The 25,034-nt window shown below is 43.7% G+C and overlaps 1 protein-coding gene and 1 pseudogene across 2 annotated transcripts in view; both read right to left on the bottom strand.

The window, feature by feature from the left end:
* The window catches only part of LOC111967743 (glutamate receptor ionotropic, delta-1-like), a 432,695-nt gene that overhangs the window by 81,921 nt on the left and 325,740 nt on the right, over positions 1-25,034 (bottom strand). For both annotated transcript variants that reach the window (XM_070444887.1, XM_023993063.1), the window contains exons 6-7: positions 14,534-14,707; positions 7,554-7,715 (exon numbers count right to left, since the gene is read on the bottom strand). In XM_070444887.1, the coding sequence (XP_070300988.1) occupies positions 7,554-7,715; positions 14,534-14,707 (336 nt within the window). The remainder of the gene's footprint in view (positions 1-7,553; positions 7,716-14,533; positions 14,708-25,034) is intronic.
* Positions 4,367-6,648, bottom strand: LOC139028091 (piggyBac transposable element-derived protein 4-like; annotated as a pseudogene).

Here is a 25,034-nt window from a genome sequence, read left to right as displayed (position 1 = left end):
GCAATAATTGAATAACATCGATTTCTACATTTATTTTGCGACGCTCGCGCACGCGATGTGTTTGGTCTGGTCAGCATGTGAGCCAATTAATATTGTGGTTGAATCAATTTGCATGTTTGAACCAATGTCACTGTGCCAATTTCTCTGAGACAAATACAGTCAAGCCCAATATTATTGGCACCYTTGGTAAAGACGAAGAAAAAAGACAGTAGGTGAGAAATAATCCAAATACTGAGCTATAWTGTTTGCAAAAGAAATTGGAAAATGACATTATTTTATACTAATACAATTGCTCAGAGAAAGAGAATTTGTTTAACGAGTAATCGTTTATTTTTGCAAAYGTATAGGGGTCAAAACTATTGACAACCCTGTTTTCAAAACCTCATCTTGCGAGGATAACGGCATTGAGCCTTTTTCAAAAATGTTTTATGAGATTGGAGAAAACATTCCTCCATAAAGAATCTTTCCAGATCCTTGACATCCTTTGTCTATACTTATGGACTGCTTTCTTAAATTCAAAATCCAGGTTTAAAATGGGGTTCAAGTCCAGGGACTGATGTTTATTTTGTGGACATTTATTTGTAGATTTTGATGTGTGCATGGGGTAATTGTCTTGCTGGAAGATCCACTTACTGCCAAGTTTCAGCCTCCTGACAGAGGCAACCAGGTGGTACTGGGTGAAGTTCATGATGTTGTTGACCTTAAAGGGATAGCTCACCCAAATTACAAAATGACATATTAGGTTCTTACCCTGTCAGCRTTCTATGGAAAAGGTATGACAGCAATTCATGGTTTAGTTTAGTTTACCTGGCACTGTTCCACATGCTAACATTTTAGCATCTGTGGCACAAGTCCCATTCAAGTCATCATCTATAAGTGACTAKGTTGAGCTTCACAATTTTAGATACATTTGGATGATTTGTACATGATGCGCGAAAAATGCTAATATTGGTCCCACGACTTGAATGGGATTTGTGTCACATTAGCATGTGACAAGAGTGCCAAGGAAACTAAACCAAAGCACGGATTAGTGTCATTCCTTGTCCATAGACTGCTTAGAGCGGTGGTCACCAACCTTTTCTGAGTCAAGATCACTTTCGCAGTCAACAAGCAAGCCGGCATTTTCCGCTCAGATAATTTTTCTTTGAACATGACTTAACAAATGTAAGCYTGTGCAACATTAACCTAATAAAACATTTATTTTGGAATGAGGTTTGTGCAATAGGCCTAATACAGTAGGCCTAGTACATACTATTCTTGGCCTGAAATAATTAGCAAATAATTAGCTTTTTTATTTTACTGGGCTGATGGTACCTGCATCTGATGGTCAGTCTCAGTGGAAGGAGTGAACAGCAGAGGGTCTGCCTCTCACGGTCCCTGCTCTCTCTTTTCCTCAGGTGAGACTGCGGTGTATTCATTCTGCTAAACAGTTGCAAATCATTTCGTTTTGCAACTAAAACAAGAGTTTCTATTGGACAAATGGAGGTAGGTCTCTCCCCGTTTCATTCAGTGTGCTTCTGTTAAAGAAACRTTTGACAACTGAATCGGCAGAATTAATAAACCCTGAACAGAGAGAGGGGACACCGTCTTCCACTCTAGTCGCATCGCATTATTCCTGCTTCATGCASAAATTCACGTTGTTACGATGAAATATTCCTCAATATTAAAATAGACTCGACGAGCTGTTAATACAAATAAGAAGCACGTTTTATGTTTTGTAAAATTGTTGACAGTGCTGAATAAAAACGTAAACATTAACTCACTCATAAAAACAGCAGCTCTTTGCTATATTCTTTGACAGACTCTTTCTGGTCATGGTTTTAAACATCATGAAATTTCACATAGGCTAGTATCAAACTTTGCTGTGGGGTCGTGGAAGATGTAGGTACGGTGATTTGGGCTTTCCGATTGGCCAGCACAGTAGGCACAMTTGATTTAGCCACAGCTCTCCTGGTCAACCGGGTAGGCGGAGTTTGTCCCATCAAACAAATGACATGGTTCAAATGGGAACACTTTATCTTCACGGTGCGCAGGGCTTCTGAATCAAGTGCACCTACTGCCAACAGCGCAAAACAAAAAAATAATTAAAAAAGGAGCGCACAGCTTTATCATTGGCTTTTCTACAGAAACGTTTGGTGATCGGCTAGGGATGCCTTGAAGATCGACCGACCGTTTGGTGACCACTGGCTTAGATGGTAAGGCAAGCAATATGCAATTTTGTAATTTGGGTGAACTATCCCTTTAACAAGGGGGCCCAGGACCAGCGGAAGCAAACTAGCCCCATAATACTAATTATCCACCACCATATTTTAACACTGGTGTGCTTGGCCAAAGAGCTCTATTTTCATGTAATCCAGCAAATGTAAACACCTGGAGTTCGCTAAACGGCATTAGCCGTTGGATTGGAACCGGTGCTATGGTCAGATCACATGACAATGGAGCTCTTTGGGCATGCACACTAGTGGTGAGTATTGCGTCGAAAGAAGGATGCATTATACATTWAAAAAAAAWTTTTTTTTTTAAATATGGTGGTTTATCTTTGATGTTATGGGTCTCTTTTCCTTTTCTGAGCAATTATGTTAGTATGAAATAATACAATTTTCCCTTTTATGATTATTTATTTGTATTTATTTGATAGTCTTTTTTACTCATCTTTATCAAATGTGCCAATCATTTTGAACCTGACAGGATATCTCTCCACAGCCCTCTGTGGCTCATAGAATATTAAAGGAGCATGGAATTGAAGAGCGCACACAGGCACGCACACACGTTTGCCCATGCTGCTCTAAAGACCACATTTGGAAAATGGGCCCCCGAAAACCTTAGGAGTTTCTGCAGCGCAAATCTAGTGTGTAGCTCCAGTGTTGAATGAAGATGTGAGTGCGGAGGATGGCAACAGCAGAAATTTCATGGAAGCCGAGGGCTGGCAACCATCTGCATCTCCCACAGCTGTTGCGTCTCCAGTTGTGACACATGTAGAGTGAATTAGATTCAAGGGCAGTTTATTTTACTCTTTTCGGCTTCATACTAGTTTCACGGCCTTGAGCCCTTTTGCTTCCGAAAAACATTGGATTCACAACTTGTGTTCCTTGAACAACCTTTCAGGTATTCAGCATGATGAAAGACATGAAAGTCACTGTACAGTGCCTGTCAAAAGTATTCATCCCTCTTGGCGTTTTTTCTATTTTGTTGTGTTACAACCTGTAATTTAAATTGATTTTTATTTGGATTTCATGTAATGAACATTCACAAAGAGTCCAAATTGGTGAAGTGAAATGAAAAAAATTATTTGTTTTAAAAAATTCTAAAAAAAATTAAACGGAAAAGTGGTGCGTGCATATGTATTCACCCCCATTGCTATCAAGCCCCTAAATAAGATCTGGTGCAACCAATTACCTTCAGAAGTCACATAATTAGTTAAATAAAGTCCACTTTTGTGAAATCTAGGTCTCACATGATCTGTCACATGATCTCAGTATATATACACCTGTTCTGAAAGGCCCCAGAGTCTGCAACACCACTAAGCAAGGGGCACCACAAAGCAAGCGGCACCATGAACACCAAGGAGCTCTCCAAACAGGTCAGGCATAAAGTTGTGGAGAAGTACAGATCAGGGTTGGGTTATAAAACATTTCTGAAACTTTGAACATCCCACTGAGCACCATTAAATCCATTATAGAAAAAATGGAAAGAATATGGCACCACAACAAACCTGCCAAGAGAGGGCTGCCCACAAACTCATGGACCAGGCAAGGAGGGCATTAATCAGAGAGGCAACAAAGAGACCAAAGATAACCCTCAAGGAGCTGCAAAGCTCCACAGCGGAGATTGGAGTATCTGTCCATAGGACCACTTTTAGCCATACACTCCACAGAGCTGGGCTTTACAGAAGTGTCCAGAAAAAAAGCCATTGCTTAAAGAAAGAAATAAGCAAACACGTTTGGTGTTCGCCAAAAGGCATGTGGGAGACTCCCCAAACATATGGAAGAAGGTACTCTGGTCAGATGAGACTATTATTGAGCTTTTTGGCCATCAAGGAAAACGCTATGCCTGGCGCAAACCCAACACCTCTCATCACTCCGAGAACAGCATCCCCACAGTGAAGCATGGTGGTGGCAGCATCAAGCTGTGGGGATGTTTTCATCGGCAGGGACTGGGAAACTGGTCAGAATTGAAGGAATGATAGATGGCGCTAAATTCAGGGAAATTCTTGAGGGAAACCTGTTTGTCTTCCAGAAATTTGTGACTGAGACGGAGGTTCACCTTCCAGCAGGACAATGACCCTAAGCATACTGCTAAAGCAACACTTGAGTGGTTTAACCCACCCGTCGTCCTCGTATTGTGTTTAGACCCTGCGTCCTCCGGGTCACCCTGTCCCGTCTAGGCTAAAGGCCCAATGGGCGCAAGTGTGACAGTATGCGTGTGAACAGCCTTTGCAGATGTATTTCTTACAACTGCAGCACACCGTATGTGTCTTGGTGTCCTTCTTCGGTGGGCAGAGCTGACACCTCTTCCTCTTACTTGCCCCGGTGGCCGGGGCAGCACGCGGAGCAGCGTGCGGGGCAGCGGCGGGCTCCTCATGCTGTTGACGAGCCGTAGCACTCTGTAGGACTTTGACAAGTGGTGACACCGCTTCGGTGCGGGGGTGATGTTGCCTTCTTTGGATCAGCGGCTTCACAAGTGCATTTCCCAGCTGCTCCAGGAACACCCTCCTCTTGTTCCGCTTCCGAGGCATCCAGTCAGGCTTGATCTCTCGCCATATGACWRAGGYGTTGTAGGAGRACACGTCGAGGATGTTGTGGAAGACGACCAGGGACCAGCGGGCAGTCATCCGTCTGCAGCTGTACGTGCCGACCACCTTGTCTAGGTTGTCCACGCCGCCCTTGTTGCAGTTGTAGTCTAGGAGGACGACCGGCTTCCTGTCGCGGCGATCGCTGACTTGGGCCTCTGTGTGCAGCGTGCTCAGAAGTAGCACGTTCTTATTTTTCTTTGCCAGGTAGGACACTAGAGTTGCGGTGGGCGTGAAGGCAAACATGGAGGACAGGACCTGTCTGACTCGAGCAGCGCCGGCAGGAGGGAGGCCTTGTTCTTTCTCACCGTGCCCACCATGGTGAGGTTCCTCTCGAGGAGCCGCTGTCCCAGTTCGTAGGAGGTGAAGAAATTGTCACACATGACATTGCGACCGCTCAGTCCCGTTGTCAGATCGAGGACGACGCGCATCCCCTGGTTCTTCTCGGGGCCTCCGCTGGCCGCCTTGCCGGTGTACACTTGCATCTTCCGGCTTGCTGGGAATGTACTGACGGAAAGGACAGCGGCTTTTGGCAAGGGGAGAAGAGATTAGCCTCCTTACTGGCTCATTGGGGTCACCAAACGGCATTTCTAATGTTACACACACATCTACTACTGCTACTTTTCTATACACACGCACACACACACACACACAACACCACACACACACACACACACACACACACACACACACACACACACACACACACACACACACACACAACACACACACACACAGTACCTCTGAACGGGACCAGTTGCTCGTCCACTGTCACGTCAGGCCCCGGGTTGTAGAGGGCCGGCAGCTGTGCCTCCCAATGGTCCCAGACCTCTCGTATGGCTGCGAGTTTGTCCGTGGCGAGCCTCACGGGTCTCGACTGGCGATCGTCGAATCGCAGCAGCCTCGAGTACTTATGAAAGACCTTGAGCGGCATGGTGGCTCGGAACATGGTCCTGCCGCTCTCCGCGTCCCACAGGCTGGCCGCTGCCTCACCTCGGGACCTGTATACGCCCGCTAGGATCAGCAGCCCGACGTAGGTGCGCAGGTCGGTGGCGTCCATGGCTCGCCAGCCGTCGMCGTATTTTCTCGCCCCGTGCAGATTTGTAATTTCCAGAATTATCCTTTCTATCGCCGGTGTGACGAACAGGTGGAAGGTGGACGCGATGTCGCGGGCGTGAGTCACGGCATAGGCTGTGGGGCGCGGAGTCTCGTCCGGCCCAGCGTGGCAGATCACACGGGCCATGTGGCGGCCATAGGCCACGGGGGATCATTTGATTTTGCCATTTTTCGACAGCAACGTCTCCCTTTGGGCTCGAGCCGAGGCGATCTCTTCCTCGTGTTCGTCCTCTTGTTCGTCCTCCGGGTCTTCCTCCGAAGAGCACGAAGACGCCTGGTCGGCCTCGCGCTCGGGGTTGTATTCCTCCCCGTCATCATCTTCCGAAACCTCTTCCTCCTCCTCCTCGGAATCAGAGTAGTCTTCTTGGTAGTCTTCTTGGTCGACGCTGGAGAAGATCTGTGAACCTGCGCAGTGGTGAAATGCACGGCCATGGCGGCTTGGGTCCACTGATCGGGTCCACTGAGCAGCGGGGAAGAGCACACGGCACGGGGGTACCGATGACTTTGTGTGCCGCTGACAATATTATTATCCTCTCTACGGCCAGCTTACACGGGAGACGACGTGAATCGACGAGGCGCGTGTTCACCACTGTTGCACCCCATTGCGCCCCTGGGCGTGTGTAGCCGTGTGTGCAGTTCACCCACTCTTGCACACACAGCGGGGCATGTCTGGGCGTGTGTAGCCATGTGTGCAGTTCACCCGTGCACCACTGGGCTGTCCTCTTGCACACACAGCGGGGCATGTCTGGACGTGTGTAGCCCTGGCTGGGTCACTCTGACCCCAAGCACAGCSGGGGAGCCCCCACYTCACACAGTACACAMAATAGCATACACCTCCCTAGTGGCTGGCTGGGCCACTCTGACCCCGAGCACAGCGGGGGATCCCCCACCTCCCACAGTACACAMAATAGCATACACCTCCCTAGTKGCTGGCTGGGTCACTCTGACCCCGAGCACAGMGGGGGAGCCGCACACAACCTCGCCACTCACAGACTCTTTACACACACAGTACACACAATAACATACACCTCGCTAGTGTCTGGCTGGGTCACGCTGACCTCCAGCACAGAGCACAGAAGGGGAGCCCTCCAAACACAGGGCATGGGTCACTCTGACCCCGAGGACCACGGGAGGGTTAAGGGGAAACATTTATATATCTTGGAATGGCCTAGTCAAAGTCCAGACCTCAAACCAATTAAAGATTGCTGTACACCAGCGGAACCCATCCAACTTGAAGGAGAAGGAGCAGTTTTGCCTTGAAGAATGGGCGAAAATCCCAGTGGCTAGATGTGCCAAGTTTATAGAGACCCAAGAGACTTGCAGCTATAATTGCTGCAAAAGGTGGCTCTACAAAGTATTGACTTTGGGGGGGTGAATAGTTATGCACGCTCAAGTTTTCCGTTTTTTTGTCTTATTTATTTAGTCTTATTTATTTAAAATTTTATTCAAATATTTTGCATCTTCAAAGTGGTAGGCATGCTGTGTAAATCAAATGATACAACCCCCCTAAAATCCATTTTAATTCCAGGTTGCAAGGCAACAACTTAGGATAAATGCCAAGGGGGAAGAATACTTTCGCAAGCCTCTGTATATATATAGAAAAAGGTTAGTATTCATGTTCTGAACTAAAATGTTGTACTACATTTACCATCTGGATGTTCTCCAGCATGGACCAGCCTCCGTTCCATGGCTTGGTGGACTTCTTGATGCAGTTGAGACTGGCCATGCTGTGCCACTTCCTGTCCACCAACTTCCTGTGGAAGGCATTGGCCAGCGCCAGCACGCTGTCATACAGGTACAGGTTGGACACCTGAAGAACAGACAGTCAAAGGCACATAGAGAGAGTGAGGAGGGAGAAAACAGCATAGAATTACATATAGAACTCTAGAATGGACATTGGCAACATGACTGAAAATCAACCATCTTGGTCATTCTAGAAACTGATCAAATTGTAAAATGTTGTATTAAACAATACATTTCTAGGATCTCTGTTGAAAACACACACAACAGAGATTGGAGACCATGGACACCAGTTAAACAGTGATATGTGATTAAATCATTGTTGATGCACAACCTATTCATTGTACAAAAGTAAAATTTAAGCTGCACCATTAGGGAATGGTAGGACTGGTGTGTTTTGATGTGTTTAATAGGACCAGGATTTCCAATGGGTATTGTCTGTTTGTGCGGCATGAGGACTTGGAAAGGTACTGCATAAACAAAGTTCATAAAAGCTTTATAAACAGAGCTCTGTGGTTGTTGCTTTAAGCAGCGCCACAGATGTTTCTCTGGCTCTGATGGGGAGTGAAGGGGTGCTAATCCTAATTACCTCCGGGAATAGAAGGCACTCTGACTGGGAGTGGGGCACAGCTGGGGACATCAGGAACCGCTGGGCTGAATGAGCCCCACATGAGGCCCCCCAAAATACACATGCATGCACACTCTCAGACAGACACACGCGCGCACGCGCTCCCGTATGACGCACGCAGGCCCGCAAGACGCCCACGCACACTCACACATACACACACGCCCCTATCAAAGTGACACACAGCATGACAGTCCCCTTGACCAGATGTGAGTCCAGCTCCAGAGTCAACCCAGCGCCATGGAGCAGAAACTAAATGAACAGTGACAAATAAGCAGAGGAGCAGTCCAACTGTTTCACAGACAGAAGACGCAGACATCACACTAGGCTATGATAATGACATCCTCTGCACTGACAATTCATGCCATCTCCCTTCTCCACCACATTGGAAAAGCAACATTAAGGATCTGACCCTTTTTTTCCCAATTTTCACCTAAAATGACATACCCAAATCTAACTGCCTGTAGCTCAGGACCTGAAGCAAAGATATGCACATTCTTGATACCATTTGAAAGGAAACACTTTAAAGTTTGTGGAAATGTGAAATGAATGTAGGAGAATATAACACATTAGATATGGTAAAAGATAATACAAATACTTTTTGTTTTTTTTGTACCATCATCTTTGAAATACAACAGAATGGCCATAATGTATTATTCCAGCCCAGGCGCACTTGAGATTTTGACCACTCGATGGCAGCAGTGTATGTGCAAAGCTTTAGACTGATTCAATGAACCATCACATTTCTGTTCAAAATGTTGTATCAAGACTGCCCAAATGTGCCTAATTGGTTTATTAATACATTTTCAAGTTCATAACTGTGCACTCTCCTCAAACAATAGCATGGTATTATTTCACTGTAATAGCTACTGTAAATTGGACAGTGCAGTTAGATTAACAAGAATTTAAGCTTTCTGCCAATATCAGATATGTCAATGTCCTGGGAAATGTTCTTGTTACTTACAACCTCATGCTAATCACATTAGCCTACGTTAGATCAACCGTCCCACGGGGGWCACACCCATCCCGTAGAGGTTTTAAACAACATGGAGCTGCATCCGCATGATAATACTATAGGCTATGGCACACATTCACCCCTCATCATGATATGATAACTTCATTATTATGCCTTTTGTCATTTTAGAGTGTGAACATGACATATGGATGAGGATCAGGCCAACAATGTGCAGGCCTACTAGAGTGTAGTAATGCATAGAGCCGTCTACACTAGTCTGTGGCCAGAGTAGAAGCCTCAAGGACAGCTATGAGCCGGGCTAACTAAGTCTAGGCACGGCTAAAGCTGGGCAGGGCTAACTAAGGCTGGGCTGCTGACTGCATCTGCTGGGTAGTTTGTAACTGAAGAACTGGGACAGCGACACTGGCTACAACGTCCCCATCAATCCCAACCCCCTGGACCTAAATCTCTACTATCACTGACACTTAGAGAAGGCAAGAACAACAACAACGAGCATTCTCCCCGTGCCCTTGTCACCCTTCTTCAGTCCTCTCCTCCGCCTTGTTGTTAGCTGTGTGTGGCCTGTCCTGATCTCTGTGTTTTTGACAATAACCTTCAGAATACTTCACTATCACAACAGGTTTGATGCAAGAGGTTCAACCAGAGATCAACAAGTGACCCCTTTAGAAGCCTCAATCAAGAGATCTGTGATCAGCGATCTCAGTCAAACTCAATGTCACCCAGAGAAGTGGAATGGAACGCCACATTATGCAAGTGATTTGGTGTACGCCAGTACGACCTGCCACTGGCTCTGAGTAAATCAAGCCTGTGTGTCTACAGTGTATATGCGGATGACTCGACACTATACAAGTCAGCTACAACAGCGAGTAAAATCATTGCAGCACTTAACAAAGAGCTGCAGTCAGTTTCAGAATGGGTGGCAAGCAATAAGTTAGTCCTAAATATTTAAAAACAACTCATTCACTAAACCCCGAAACCTCAACTAAATATTGTAATGAATCATGTGGAAATTGAGGAGACTAAACTGAGGAGACTAAACTGCTTAGAGTAACCCTGGATTTTAAACTGTTACGGTCAAAACAAATTGATACAACAGTAGCTAAGATGGGGAGAACAACAATATCAACAAGGCAGGTCCTACAGGCCCTAGTTTAGTTGCACCCGGACTGCTGCCCAGCCGTGTGGTCAGGTGCCACAAAGAGAGACTTGGGAAAACTACAACTGGCCCAGAACAGGGCAGCACGGTTGGCCCTTAAATGTACACGCAGATCTAACATGAATAATATGCATGTCAATCTCTCTTTGCTCAAAGTAGAGAAGAGAATGACTTCATCACTACTTGTTTTTGTAAGAATTACTGACATGTTGAATGCCCCGAGCTGTCTGTTTAAACTACGAGCACACAGCTCGGACACATTCATATCCCACAAGACATGCCACCAGAGGTCTCTCCACAGTACCAAAGTCCAGATCAGACAACGGGAGGTGTATAGTACTACATAGAGCCATGGCTACATGACACTCTATTCCACATCAAGTAACTCACGGACGCAGTCAAATCAGATTTAAAAAACAGATACAAATACACCTTATGTGAAGAGTCACACACACAGGTACAAACACACACATACAAACACACATAGCACACACACTATACACACACGTACACCTGGATTGTGTGTTGTACTAGAGTGGTCGCCAGAGGGCACACACTTAAGTATTGTGAAATCTGTTTTAAAATTGTATTATAGTGTACTGTATATTACTGCCTTAATTTTTGCTGGACTCCAGGAACAGTAGTAACGGGGATCCACAATAAATACAAAATACAAATACCGACAGAGTGAAGGTGCGGATATGGCTAATTTGTTAATACATGTCTAACTGACATCTTTCCAGGGGGGGAAGTAGATACAGTAGTGTTGAAATTGCAAATTTTGTGATAAACCGCTGACGGGGTTCGCCGGCAGCATGAACCAGCGTTTGCCATGTCATGAAGGTAATTTAACATCGAAGAGCATTTAACCCTCTTTTTCGTGAATTATTGAGATAGGAGACCCCTGAAGAGTTGGGCCATCTGCTAACGGTTAGCGATAGTGAGAGTTCAGGTGGGTTCAAGGTTTTTTCCACTCAGAGACACCTCTGGTTACATAAATGAGGAACAGAGCGGAGGGATGAGGAACAGAGGGGAGGGATGTTAGAGAGCAGCATCCGTGTGATTTTGTTGGGTGGTTGAYTGATAATGTCTAGCTGCCATATCAAAGGGGTATCTTTGATACATTTGTCATCATACTGTACTTTTGTTGATTCCTATACTGCATGTGTTCAAAAGGGGTAATGTATTCAAAAACATATTCTTGTCATAAACTGCAGGAAGTGATTACTCAGCGTTTACTCAACCGAGAATGTCCGACTATTATTTTTTGGATTGTTATAAATAAACCCTGAACAGTTTCTACCTCCAATAGTTGTTTTAATTCTACCTCCAATAGTTAGTTAAATAGCTACCTAGACTATCTGCATTGACCCTTTTTGCACTAACGTTTTTGACTCATCACATATGCTGCTGCCAATGTTTATTATCTATCCTCTTGCCAAGTCACTCTATTCCTAGTTATATGTAAATACCTACCTCAATTACCTCATACCCCTGCATATCGACTCTGTACTGGTACCCTGTGTATATAGTCAAGTTATCGTTACTCATTGTCTATTTATTATTAAGTATTTTCTTTCTCTCTGCATTTTTTTATGAAGCATGTAACGAATAAAATTTGATTACATTTTTTTGGAATAAAGTGTAGGTTACTTGATGAGTAAACTAGAAACATGTATATGAGTGGGWAGGTTAGTCTGAAAAAAGACTGTTGAGAGACTCAGGAGACTGAAAGCAAAAAACAACTAACAAAACAAAATKAGTCAATCGGAACCACAGGGTATCTAACGCCTCGCTAGCAGCCTGGTCCTCTCAACCATAGAAATAGAATCACAAGAATTGGCATCCCCATTCTCCTATTGATTATATTTATATGCTCTCAACCAACTTTTCTTTATCTGTCCTTCAGACCCCAAACACCTGTCACTGTATTCCAGCACATGTCAATAGCTCAGCCTTGTGTAACTTCTCATCATCCATTGTCACTCGATGGATGATACAGTATGTGCTGTTGACCCCCAGGGACCCTCAGGGGCCCCCAGGTCACAGGCTCAGTGATACTCTAAAGAATCAGAAGGCTCTTTAATTCTGGGGCTGTCACTGCCGTGACATGTGACAGGGGTCACTGACTTGCACTGACATGCTGTGCCTTAGACCGCTGTGTACAATATAAGTCATAAGTAAAAAAATATATTCCAAACCCCTTTCCAAAAAACAAAAGTTAGGAACACAACAATTTTTTTAAATTGCAAGCTCTCCTCAACAATGCCATAAACATTTATAAAAACAGACACAATATCAATTTTTTTTTTAAACGATAAGTAATAAGGAGTCGTAAAAAGAAGAGGGTAATGTTCTGTATATACAGTTCAAGTCGCAAGTTTACATACACCTTCGCCAAATACATTTAAACTCAGTTCTTCACAATTCATGACATTTAATCCTAGTAAAAATTCCCTCTCTTAGGTCAGTTAGGATCACCACTTTATTTTAAGAATGTGAAATGTCAGAATAATAGTAGAGAGAATGATTTATTTCAGCTTTTATTTCTTTCATCACATTCCCAGTGGGTCAGAAGTTTACATACACTCAATTAGGATTTGGAAGCATTTCCTTTAAATTGTTTAACTTGAGTAAAACATTTCAGAGTGCCTTCCACAAGCTTCCCACAATAACTTGGGTGAATTTTGGCCCATTCCTCCTGACAGAGCTGGTGTAACTGAGTCAGGTTTGTAGGCCTCCTTACTCGCACACGCTTTTTCAGTTCTGCCAACAAATTTTCTTTGGAATTGAGGTCAGGGCTCCAATACCTTGACTTTGTTGTCCTTAAGCCATTTTGCCATAACTTTGGAAGTATGCTTGGGGTCATTGTCCATTTTGAAGACCCATTTGCGACCAAGCTTTAACTTCCTGACTGATGTCTTGAGATGTTGCTTCAATATATCCACATAATTTCCCTCTTCATGATGCCATCTATTTTGTGAAGTGCACCAGTCCCTCCTGCAGCAAAGCACCTCCACAACATGATGCTGCCACCCCCGTGCTTCACGGTTGGGATGGTGTTCTTCGGCTTGCAAGCCTCCAACTTTTTCCTCCAAACATAACAATGTTCATTATGGCCAAACAGTTCTATTTTTCTTTCATCAGACCAGAAGACATTTCACCAAAAGGTACGATTTTGGCCTTTTTATGGTGGTTTTGGAGCAGTGGCTTCTTCCTTGCTGAGCGGCCTTTCAGGTTATGTCAATATAGGACTTGTTTTACTGCGGAAAAATATACTTTTCTACCTGTTTCCTCCAGCATCTTCACAAGATCATTTGCTGTTGTTCTGGGATTGATTTGCAATTTTTGCACCAAAGTACGTTCATCTCTAGGAGACCGAGCGCGTCTCCTTCCTGAGCGGCACGACGGATGCGTGGCCCCATGGTATTTATACTTGCATACTATTGTTTGTACAGATGAATGTGGTACCTTCATGCGTTTGGAAATTTCTCCCAAGGATGAACTAGACTTGAGAAGGTCTACAATTGTTTTTCTGGGGTCTTGGCTGATTTCTTTTGATTTTCCCAAGATGTCAAGCAAAGAGGCACTGAGTTTGAAGGTAGGCCTTTAAATACATCCACACGTACACCTCCAATTGACTCAAATGATGTCAATTAGTTAGATGCACTATTGTAAAGTGGTTGTTCCACTGGATATCATAAGGTGAATGCACCAATTTGTAAGTCGCTCTGGATAAGAGCGTCTGCTAAATGACTTAAATGTAAATGTAAATGTAAATTAGCCTATCAGAAGCTTCTAAAGCTATGACATAATTTTCTGGAATTTTCCACGCTGTTTAAAAGGCACAGTCAAGTTAGTGTATGTAAACTTCTGACCCACTGGAATTGTGATACAGTGAATTATAAGTKAAATATATGTCTGTAAACAATTGTTGGAAAAATGACYTGTGTCATGCACAAAGTAGGCGTYCTAACCGACTTGCCAAAACTATAGTTTGTTAACAAGAAATTTGTTGAGTGGTTGAAAAACGRGTTTTAATGACTCCAACCTAAGTGTATGTAAACTTCCGACTTCAACTGTAAGACCTTTGATGTGAAGGTGCCAGAAAAGGTCCCTTGTTGAACTGACCTCCAGGGACTGTAGGTATCCTTCCTGGGGGTCACAGAGCAGGGAGGAGATGCGGTGGTTGTTCCTCATGCAGCGCACGTTGCTGTCCCTCCACAGAGGAAAGATCTGACGAATCACTGTCATCCGCCCCAAAGCACTGTGGGCCAGCTCCATGATCTCTGTGTCGCTGATCTCCTATAACGAGAGGGGGAGAGAAGGGGAGAGGTTGAGAGAAGGGGACAGACATGTTACAGCATAAAAAAACTCTATCGAGGTGAAGTTGAATCAAAAACGGTCCTGCCTGTAACTACTATGGCAAGGTGAACAGAGTCCCTGTGCATGGTCACCACATAAAACCAGTCTCAGTCGGACTAGTGTCAGTCTTATCAGTTGTCGTCAGTCTCCTGACAAGACCGACAAGTCCTGCTGAGACTGTCCTTATACGGACACCGTACCTGAAGAGTACTTTCATTTTGATTCAGAACAGGCATGGGCACAGTGACCAAACCCATCTAAACAGCACAATGCACATGAGAATGGAAACCCACAATCAATATTCAAGCAATTTTCTGCATGTAGAAACTGCAATATCCGCTGAGGGAAAGAATGTGTCAGAGGGAAATTGGTCATTTAAATGTTTGACGTCCAAGTGAAAGAGTCATGAAAAGGGAAAACTTAAGCGAGAGCTGTGTCCTCAGAAATCGATGGGGTCCGGTGTCCATATTAGGACAGCCTCGGTCTCAGCAGGTGGCAGTGCTGCAGGAGCTGCATCCTGAAGACGAATCTCTTAGACTAGTAGGAATAAGGATGCTTTGATTCGTGGTGAAAGAGCATCTTCCTTCGGCTCTTTCRTTTTCCTTGGGTCTGCTTGCTGTTGACAACACATAGCTCACTCAGCCTCCAGGCAATCTCTGAGCTCCTGCCGGGGAGACCCACCCGACCCAGGGCCCCGTTATCTCACCCACCACATCCACCCCCAGGATAGGTGCTAGTCAGCCACTGCCAGTTCCCAGGCTCCCTGCTCACCCCACCACCACAGCTGTTGGCTTGTCTTCTCATATTTCTTTGTTTTTGTGGTATTTTCTGCTTGCTTGGGCTTTCTGTCTGTCTGAAGCAGCAGGGAAGCCTACGGTTCTATATCACTTCCACATCAATGAGAGAGTCGATTCTCGCATGATTTGGTAATAATAACAGGCACATCTGGTGCTGACCGTTTGGCATGATTCATTCATGCGACAATTATAATGTGATATAGGGGAAATAAATGCTGGTCGCAGCTTTATAAAATAATACTCAGAGCTGACACGAGTTAAGTGCAGATTCTCTGACAAAATGATGAAGCAAAGCAGTGTGGGTAATGTTTTACTCATCATCACATTCTTATTTTCGCCACATAAAGATGCCAAAGTTTTACACACTGATTTTTTCAGGTAAATGGAAATCTGGAAATCCCCACAGCAGTGTAGGCCAGGAGGAGAGTTGGGGGTTGGTGTTAGCACTAAAAGCCTCCTAAAGCTCTTCTCCACCTTCTGAGCCTGGCCTCCCATGCCCCTCCTGATTTCACACTCTGATGTGTCCAACATCTGCAGGTGCTGTACAGTCTGGGCCTCTATCATGCCAACCCCCGGGGAAGACCATCTGGTCATCCAACAGGTCCGAAGACTGGAGCCAAGCTACTCTAGACTCTCAAGCCCCAGACAGGAGAGTAGCTCAGGGTAGGGACGATGGACAATAGACTATGGACTTGCAATGAGTGTACGAAACATTAAGTACACATGGTCTTTCCATGACATAGACTGACCAGGTGAATCCAGGTGAAAGCTATAATCCCTTATTGATGTCACAAATACTTGTTAAATCCACTTTAATCAGTGTAGATGAAGGGGAGGAGACAGATTAAAGAAAGATTTTTAAGCCTTGAGACAATTGAGAAATGGATTGTGTTTGTGTGCCATTCAGAGAGTGAATGGGAAAGACAAAATATTTAAGTGCCCTTGAATGGTGTATGGYAGTAGGTGCCAGGTGCCAGGTGCACCGCTTTGGGTTTTGCAACACTGCTGGGTTTTTCACACTCAACAGTTTCACATGTGTATCAAGAATGTATCAAGAATGGAAGATGTTCTTAATGTTTTGTACACTCAGCGTATAACAGATGGATATTTGGATGGAGGACACAACTGTTTACCCCTGGCAAAAGTCCATGATCTTTTTCATAAACGCTCATGTTTATTTAGACAGAGTAGTGTTGATCTTGGCCTGGGCCTGTAGCAGATGAATAAGTAATGTAAAGCTAAAGCATTGTTCTGGAGGATCTGTCTGATAGTACAACACCAAGGTTAGAGTGTCTCAGCTAGTACAAGCTAGCTACAAAGTGTGAAAGTGCAATATGGTGGTACTGGAACCATATATTGCAATACATTGCAGGCTCAATGTATTACGATATTACGATGAAAAACAATTTGCTGGTTCTGACAGAAAAACTATAAATAGTTTTTAACAAGCAGCCTCAAAAGCAACATAATATTTTTACCTAAATTATTAACAATGCACACACACATTAGGGGGGAGTGGAGTGCTTCCTTCCTAGGCATAATGCAAGGCATTATTGCTGAGATATGAAGTAAGAACAGGGCCATGCCTATGTAAAAAGTGTTACAAAAAAGTACAAAGTGTTTGTTAGGTCTTTTAAACCTGTGTTAAAATATGCTTCAAATTATTAAAAGACAAAAAGAGATTGTGATTTTGTTGAATTGTGGTTTTAGAAACCTAGTGGTAATATCACATACAGTTGACATGAATTCTGATTATTTCCAGGATATACAACATCCTGAAATATATGTAGATATCTTTTGTAAGATAGAATACTATATTTTCCTTGATGGAGTGATGCTGGATGTTAAAAAATTGCCCCCTGCGTGATTCTACACAACTGAGCATCTGAGTCAGAAAATCCATATCATAAGGCTTTTCTCAGAAACATATTATTTAGAATAGTTTTTCTTATTCATTTTGACTGATATCAAATGTAATCGAACAACAACAAAGAAAATCTAAGCCGACACTAATTAAACACATTTGCATATTAGCAACAAATATTATGTCTGATGATGTTTCAAAGCAAATGATCCATGCAGGGTCTCCATATTTAACAATAGCATTTTATGTATTTAATCCATTTTAGAATAAGGCTGTAACGTAACTAATGTGGAAAAAGTCAAGGGGTCTGAATACTTTCCGAATGCACTGTATATGTGCTATGTATGTTAATATCGTATATTGTTTTTTTGAAGCAACCCGTAGGCAGTGTGTCTCGAGTACGGTCTCGAGACCACAAATTGAATGTCTTATTTCGGTGTCAGGTACATTTTTACTCGGTCTTGACTCGGTCTTGGACAATGAGTAATCGTAATTTCTTCCTGAGACCTGCCGAGCCCAGCGGAATAAAAAAAACTCTGAATCAGCTCCCATTCAGTCAGCTTCTAAAAATKCTTTTGCCAGGCCAAACATCCACAGTCCTTTCATAATAAAGGTAACAGACAAAATAAACGAAACACCAACATAAAGTGTCTTAAGAGGGCATTGGTAAGCCAGACCAGCTTCAATCCACCTTGGCATAGATTCTAGTGTCTGGAGCACTATTGGAAGGATGTGACACCATTCTTCCATGAGAAATTCCATAATTTGGTGTTTTATTGATGTTGGTGGAAAATGCTGTCTCAGGCACCGCTACAGAATCTCCCATTAGTGTTGAATTGGGTTTAGATCTGGTGACTGAGATGGCCATGGTATATGGTTTACATCGTATTCATGCTCATCAGAGTGATGGCCTCTATTAAAAAGAGGAGGATCCCATTCGCTTTCTATAGTCTAGGCCTACTGTATTTATTTATCAACTTTCCTAATATTAAGCACATTGTTTCTCTTTACAACATTCTCACGCCTGCTCCCTCTCTCCCGCCCTGCACTACACACTCCTGCCACTATCATTACGCACATCTGCTTCCCTTGTCACGCACATCAGCGATTCATTGGACTCACCTGGACTCAATCACCTGTGTTACTACCTCCCCTATATCTGCCTGTTCCCCAGCTCTGTTCCCCGCTTCAGAGTTGACTGAAACGTATGTCGTTGGGTAACCCGGTTCTGGTCCTGTTCCTGTCCTGCGCAAAATGTAAACGTTCAGACACCGTACCTGCTTCTCTACTCCAGCGTCAGTTCTTACAGAAAGCTGAAGCCACCAAATGAAGCATCGGGGAGTGCTGGCTTTTCGGTTGGTGTTAATTATCAGTCAATTACCGTGAGACCTGCAGTTATTTGCTTGACAACCACTGGCTGACAGATTTTCATAACCGCCACAGCCCTACTCAGGAACCACACCTGTGTGGAGGCACCTGCTCTCAATATACTTTGTATCCCTCATTCACTGAAGCATTTCCATGATTTTGTCAGTTACCTGTACATTCATATCCACTGCTAACTTTATGCCTAACCTTAAATTCTGAATTTTTACTATATACAGCCAATTTTGACTTTGCAGCAGGCCCAACTAGTGGAAATCTCTCAGCTCTGCCTCCAGGACAACTCATCCCAATAAATGTCAACTTGCTCTGTGCAGCTACTAGGGAAGAGTGGGGGAAATTGTTTGAAAGTTGAGCACTCACTAGCTCTGTTTAAAATGGTCTGTTCCCGAGTGTGTACATTTAAGTAAAAWTATTTTTAATGATAAGAAGTAGCTTAGTATTGAGAAGACACGATAAAAACATATCTTGATTAGTCGGCTCTGATAGGTCATGGATCTTTACACATGTTACATTCTTGTTAAGCTTTCTGCCAATATCAGAAATGTCTATGTCCTGGGAAATGTTCTTGTTACTTACAACCTCATGCTAATCACATTAGCCTACATTAGCTCAACCGTCCCGTGGAAGGGACACCAAACCCGAAGAAGTTTTAATATCCCCTTTCACCTTGTCTATCCTCAAACCAAACCCCAGCTCAGCAGGCAATCTACTCCAAACATTTATTTAGTAGGCCTATAACATACAGTTAAGAACATAACTACTGTTCCCTGAAAGAGGGAACGAGGTATAACATTCTATGGGGAGTCAGCAACCAATCACATTCTCCTGAAGAAAACTGAAATCATGGCCAACGGGCCAATGGATGTCAAACCTGCCCTCGGAAGCCCCGCCTTCCTGTCTATAATACCAGGGATCGCATGAATTTCCTCAATTTAGCACCGCTCTTCAGCGAGCCCGAATTCCCTGACGGCGCAGGGACAAAATATGTCATACCTTGTTCCCTCCTTCAGGGAACAGTAGTTATATCCATAACTGTACGTCCCCCTTCAGTCGGTCACTCTGTATAACATACTATGGGGACATACAATCACGCCCCAAGCCAGCTCAGAGGGTACCTAACTAGGAAGCTCGCGGTAGCCCAAGCACACAGGTTCCACCAGCTCCAAAAGGGGTTGGTGGGAACTGGAACATGCTGTCGTACACATCGATCCAGAGCATCCCAAACATGCTCAATGGGTGACATGTCTGGTGAGTATGCAGCCCATGGAAGAACTGGAACATTTTCAGCTTCCAGGAATTGTGTACAGATCCTTGCAACATGGAGCTGTGCATTATCATGCTGAATCATGAGGTGATGGCGGCAGATGAATGGCATGACAATGGGCAGGATCTCATCACGGTATCTCTGTGCATTCACATTTCCATAGATAAAATGCAATTGTGTTCATTGTCCATAGCTTATGCCTGCCCATACCATAACCCCACCGCCACCATGGGGCACTCTATTCACAGCTTTGAGATCAGAAAACCGCTCGCCCACACCGGCCATCTGCCCAGTACGTCGAGCACGCAGATGAGCTTCCCTTCTTACAGTTTGTGCAGTAATTCTTCGGTTATGCAAACCCACAGTTTTCATCAGCTGTCCGGGTGGCTGGTCTCAAACTATCCCGCAGGTGAAGAAGCCGGATGTGGAGGTCCTGGGCTGGTGTGGTTACACATGGTCTGCGGTTGTGAGGCCGGTTGGACGTACTGCCAAATTCTCTAAAACGATATTGGAGGTGGCTTATGGTAGAGAAATTAACATTCAATTATCTGGCAACAGCTTTGGTGGACATTCCTGCAGTCAGCATGCCAATTGCACGCTCCCTCAAAACTTGAGACATCTGTGGCATTGTGTTGTGTGACAAAACTGCACATTTTAGAGTGGCCTTTTATTGTCCCCAGCACAAGATGCACCTGTGTAATGATCATGCTGTTTAATCTGCTTCTTGATATGCCACACCTATCAGGTGGATGGATTATCTTGGCAAAGGAGAAATATTCACTAAACAAATTTGTGCACAAAATTTGAGAGAAATTGGCTTTTTGTCCATAGGGAACATTTCTGGGATCTTTCATTTCAGCCAACACTTTACATGTTGCATTTATATTCAGYGTAATACACCACACTAACACCTCAGATGCAAATCGGTATTGGACTGAGAGAGGCATAAGTCGTCRGACACCCCAGACAGAGCAAAGAAACAGGACATAAAAAAGCGAAGGCGGTGTCGCCAGAGACAAGTTAGTTTATAAATGTAAACCAATCCATACATTTTAAATACAGTACTGAGTTTTGAAAAGTTTAGACTTGTTCCACAGATTTTAGTGTTTTCTTTTTCAGCTTTGAGATTCCAGTGTTCAAGACAGTTAGATTTTTGGGCAAAATAAGTTATTGYCTTCTGTAATTTCACAGGCTAAGGCCAGTCGGCATTTTTAATAACCTCCCCTCCTGGCGTCCCCCTGAGTTTGAGGACTTGATCGCAGCAGCATTCCGGAGAAGAAGGGCCAAGCGGGCTTATGGGAATTAAAAGTGGCATCGGAATGAAAACCGGAGCAACCATCCAAGTCTACCGCTGCCCTACCCAAAACATCTGATGTGAAATAGACCACAGATAATTACCTGCACCTTAGAGACTATTTTCACTGACTCTTCACACCTGCTTCTCAAGAGACTTGTTGAGAAGCAAACACATACCTACAGTGCCTTGCAAAAGTATTCATCCTCCTTGGAGTTTTTCCTATTTTGTTGCATTACAACCTGTAATTTTAAATGGATTTTTATTTGGATTCCATGTAATGGACATACAAAGAGTCCAAATTGGTGAAGTGAAATGAAAAAAATAATTTAAAAAATGTTTTAATGGAAAAGTGGTGCGTGCATATGTATTCACCCACTTTACTATGAAGCCCCTAAATAAGATCTGGTGCAACCAATTACCTTCAGAGGTCACATAATTAGTTAAATAAAGTCTACCTGTGTGAAATCTAAGTGTCACATGATCTGTCACATATGTCGCAAGCAGCACCATGGAGACCAAGGAGCTCTCCAAACAGGTCAGGGACAAAGTTGTGGAGAAGTACAGATCAGGGTTGTGTTATTAAAAAATATCCGAAACGTTTAATATCCCACGGATCACCATTAAATCCATTATTAAAAAATGGAAAGAATMTGTCACCACAACAAACCTGCTAAGAGAGGGCCACCCACAAAAACTCACGGACCAGTAAAGGAGGGCATTAATCAGAGAGGCAACAAAGAGACCAAAGATAATCCTGAAGGAGCTGCAAAGCTCCACAGTGGACATTGGAGCATCTGTCCATAGGACTACTTCAAGCCGTCCACTCCACAGAGCTGGGCTTTACAGAAGAGTGTCCAGAAAAAAACATGGTGCTAAAACAAGAAAATAAACAAACACGTTTAGTGTTCGCCAAAAGGCATGTGGGAGACTCCCCAAACATATGGAAGAAGGTACTCTGGTCAGATGAGACTAAAATTGAGCTTTTTGGCCATCAAGAAAAACACCATGCCTGGCACAAACTCAAGACCTCCCATCACCCCGAGAAATCCATCCCCACAGTGAAGCATGGTGGTGGCAGCTGCTAGCTGTGGGGATGTTTTTCATCGGCAGGGACTGGGTAACTGTTCAGAATTGAAGGAATGATGGATGATGCTAAATACAGGGAAATTCTTGAGGGAAACCTGTTTCAGTCTTCCAGAGATTTGAGACTGGGATGGAGGTGAGCATACTGACCCTAAGCATACTGCTAAAGCAACACTCGAGTGGTCTAAGGGGAAACATTTACATTTCTTGGAATGGCCTAGTCAAATCCCAGACCTCAAACCAATTGAGAATCTGTGGTATGACTTAAAGATTGCTGTACACCAGCAGAACACATCCAATTTGAAGGAGCTTGAGCAGTTTTGCCTTGAAGAATGGGAAAAAATCCCATTGGCTAGATGTGCCAAGCTTATAGAGACATACCCCAAGAGACTTGCAGCTGTAATAACTGCAAAAGGTGGCTCTACAAAGTATTGACCATGGGGGGGGGGGGTAAATAGTTATCCATGCTCAAGTTCAGTTTTTTTGGTCTAATTTCTTGTTTGTCTTACAATAAAAAATACTTTGCATCTTCAAAGTGGTAGGTATGTTGTGTAAATCAAATATACAAATCCCCCAAAAATCTATTTTAATTACAGGTTGTAAGGCAACAAAATAGGAAAAATGCCAAGGGGGGAGAATACTTTCGCAAGCCACTGTAAATACAGAACACCCACGCTTACCTACAGTTGAAGTCGGAAGTTTACATACATTTAGGTTGGAGTCATTAAAACAAATTTTTCAACCACTCCACAAATGTATTGTTAACAAACTATAGTTTTGGCAAGTCAGTTAGGACATCTACTTTGTGCATGACACAAGCAATTTTTCCAACAACTGTTTACAGACAGATTATTTCACTTATAATTCACTGCATCACAATTCCAGTGGGTCAGAGTTTTACATACACTAAGTTGACTGTGCCTTAAACAGCTAGAAAAATTYCAGAAAATTATGTCATGGCTTTAGAAGCTTCTGATAGGCTAATTGACATAATTTGAGTCAATTGAAGGTGTACCTGTGGATGTAATTCAAGGCCTACCTTCAAACTCAGTGCCTCTTTGCTTGACATCATTGGAAAATCATAAGAAATCAGCCAAGACAAAAAAAGAAAAAAATTGTAGACCTCCACAAGTCTGGTTCATCATTGGGAGCAATTTCCAAACGCCTGAAGGTACCACGTTCATCTTGTACAAACAAAAGTATGCAAGTATAAACACCATGGTACCACGCAGTCGTCATACCGCTCAGGAAGGAGATGCGTTCTGTCTCCTAAAGATGAACATACTTTGGTGCGAAAAGTGCAAATCAATCCCAAAACAGCAAATGACCTTGTGAAGATGCTGGAAGAAAAGAATATCCACAGTAAAACGAGGCCTATATCGACATAACCTGAAAGACCGCTCAGCAAAGAAGAATCCACTGCTCCAAAACCGCCATAAAAATCCAGACTACGGTTTGCAACTGCACACGGGGACAAAGATCGCCGCCGAAGAACACCATCCCAACCATGAAGCACGGGGGTGGCAGCATCATGTTGTGGGGGTGCTTTGCTGCATGAGGGACTGGTGCACTTCACAAAATAGATGGCATCATGAAGAGGGAAATTATGTGGATATATTGAAGCAACATCTCAAGACATCAGTCAGGAAGTTAAAGCTTGGTCGCAAATGGGTCTTCAAAATGGACAATGACCCCAAGCATACTTCCAAAGTTGTGGCAAAATGGATTAAGGACAACAAAGTCAAGGTATTGGAGTGGCCATCACAAAGCCCTGACCTCAATCCCAAATAATTTTTTGGGGCAGAACTAAAAAAGCGTGTGCGAGCAAGGAGGCCTACAAACCTGACTCAGTTACACCAGCTCTGTCAGGAGGAATGGGCCAAAATTCACCCAACTTATTGAAGGAAGCTTGTGGAAGGCTTCCCAAAACGTTTGACCCAAGTTAAACAATTTAAAGGCAATGGTTCCAAATCCTAATTGACTGTATGTAAACTGCTGACCCTCTGGGAATGTGATGAAAGAAATAAAAGCTGAAATAAATCATTCTCTACTATTATTCTGACATTTCACATTCTTAAAATAAAGTTGTGATCCTAAACTGTCCTAAAACAGGGGATTAAATGTCAGGAATTGTGAAAAACTGAGTCTAAATGTATTTGGCTGAGGTGTTGTCACGACCGTTATATGACGAATGCGTGGACCAAGGCGCAGCGTGAAAGAAAGCCATCTTCTTTTTAATGAAGAAAAACAAACGTGAAGCTAAAACGAACTAAGTGCACACATGCAACATAGAACATAGACAATTACCCACAATCACCTAAAGCCTATGGCTGCCTTAAATATGGCTCCAATCAGAGACAACAATAAACAGCTGTCTCTGATTGAGAACCAAACCAGGCAACCATAGACTTCCTAAACCTCTCTCTGAACTGAACACAACCTCATACAAAACCCCCTAAACAATACACACACCCTAAACTAGACAAAACACAAATCCCATGTCACACCTGACCTAACTAAACTAATAAAGAAAATCAATATAACAGAGGCCAGGGTGTGACAGTACCCCCCAAAGG

The sequence above is a fragment of the Salvelinus sp. IW2-2015 genome, linkage group LG8 (genome assembly GCF_002910315.2).
Source record: "Salvelinus sp. IW2-2015 linkage group LG8, ASM291031v2, whole genome shotgun sequence".
NCBI classification, from domain to species: domain Eukaryota; kingdom Metazoa; phylum Chordata; class Actinopteri; order Salmoniformes; family Salmonidae; genus Salvelinus; species Salvelinus sp. IW2-2015.
The sequence above is the reverse complement of the archived record's forward strand: the minus strand, read 5'-3'. Positions and strand labels throughout refer to the sequence as shown.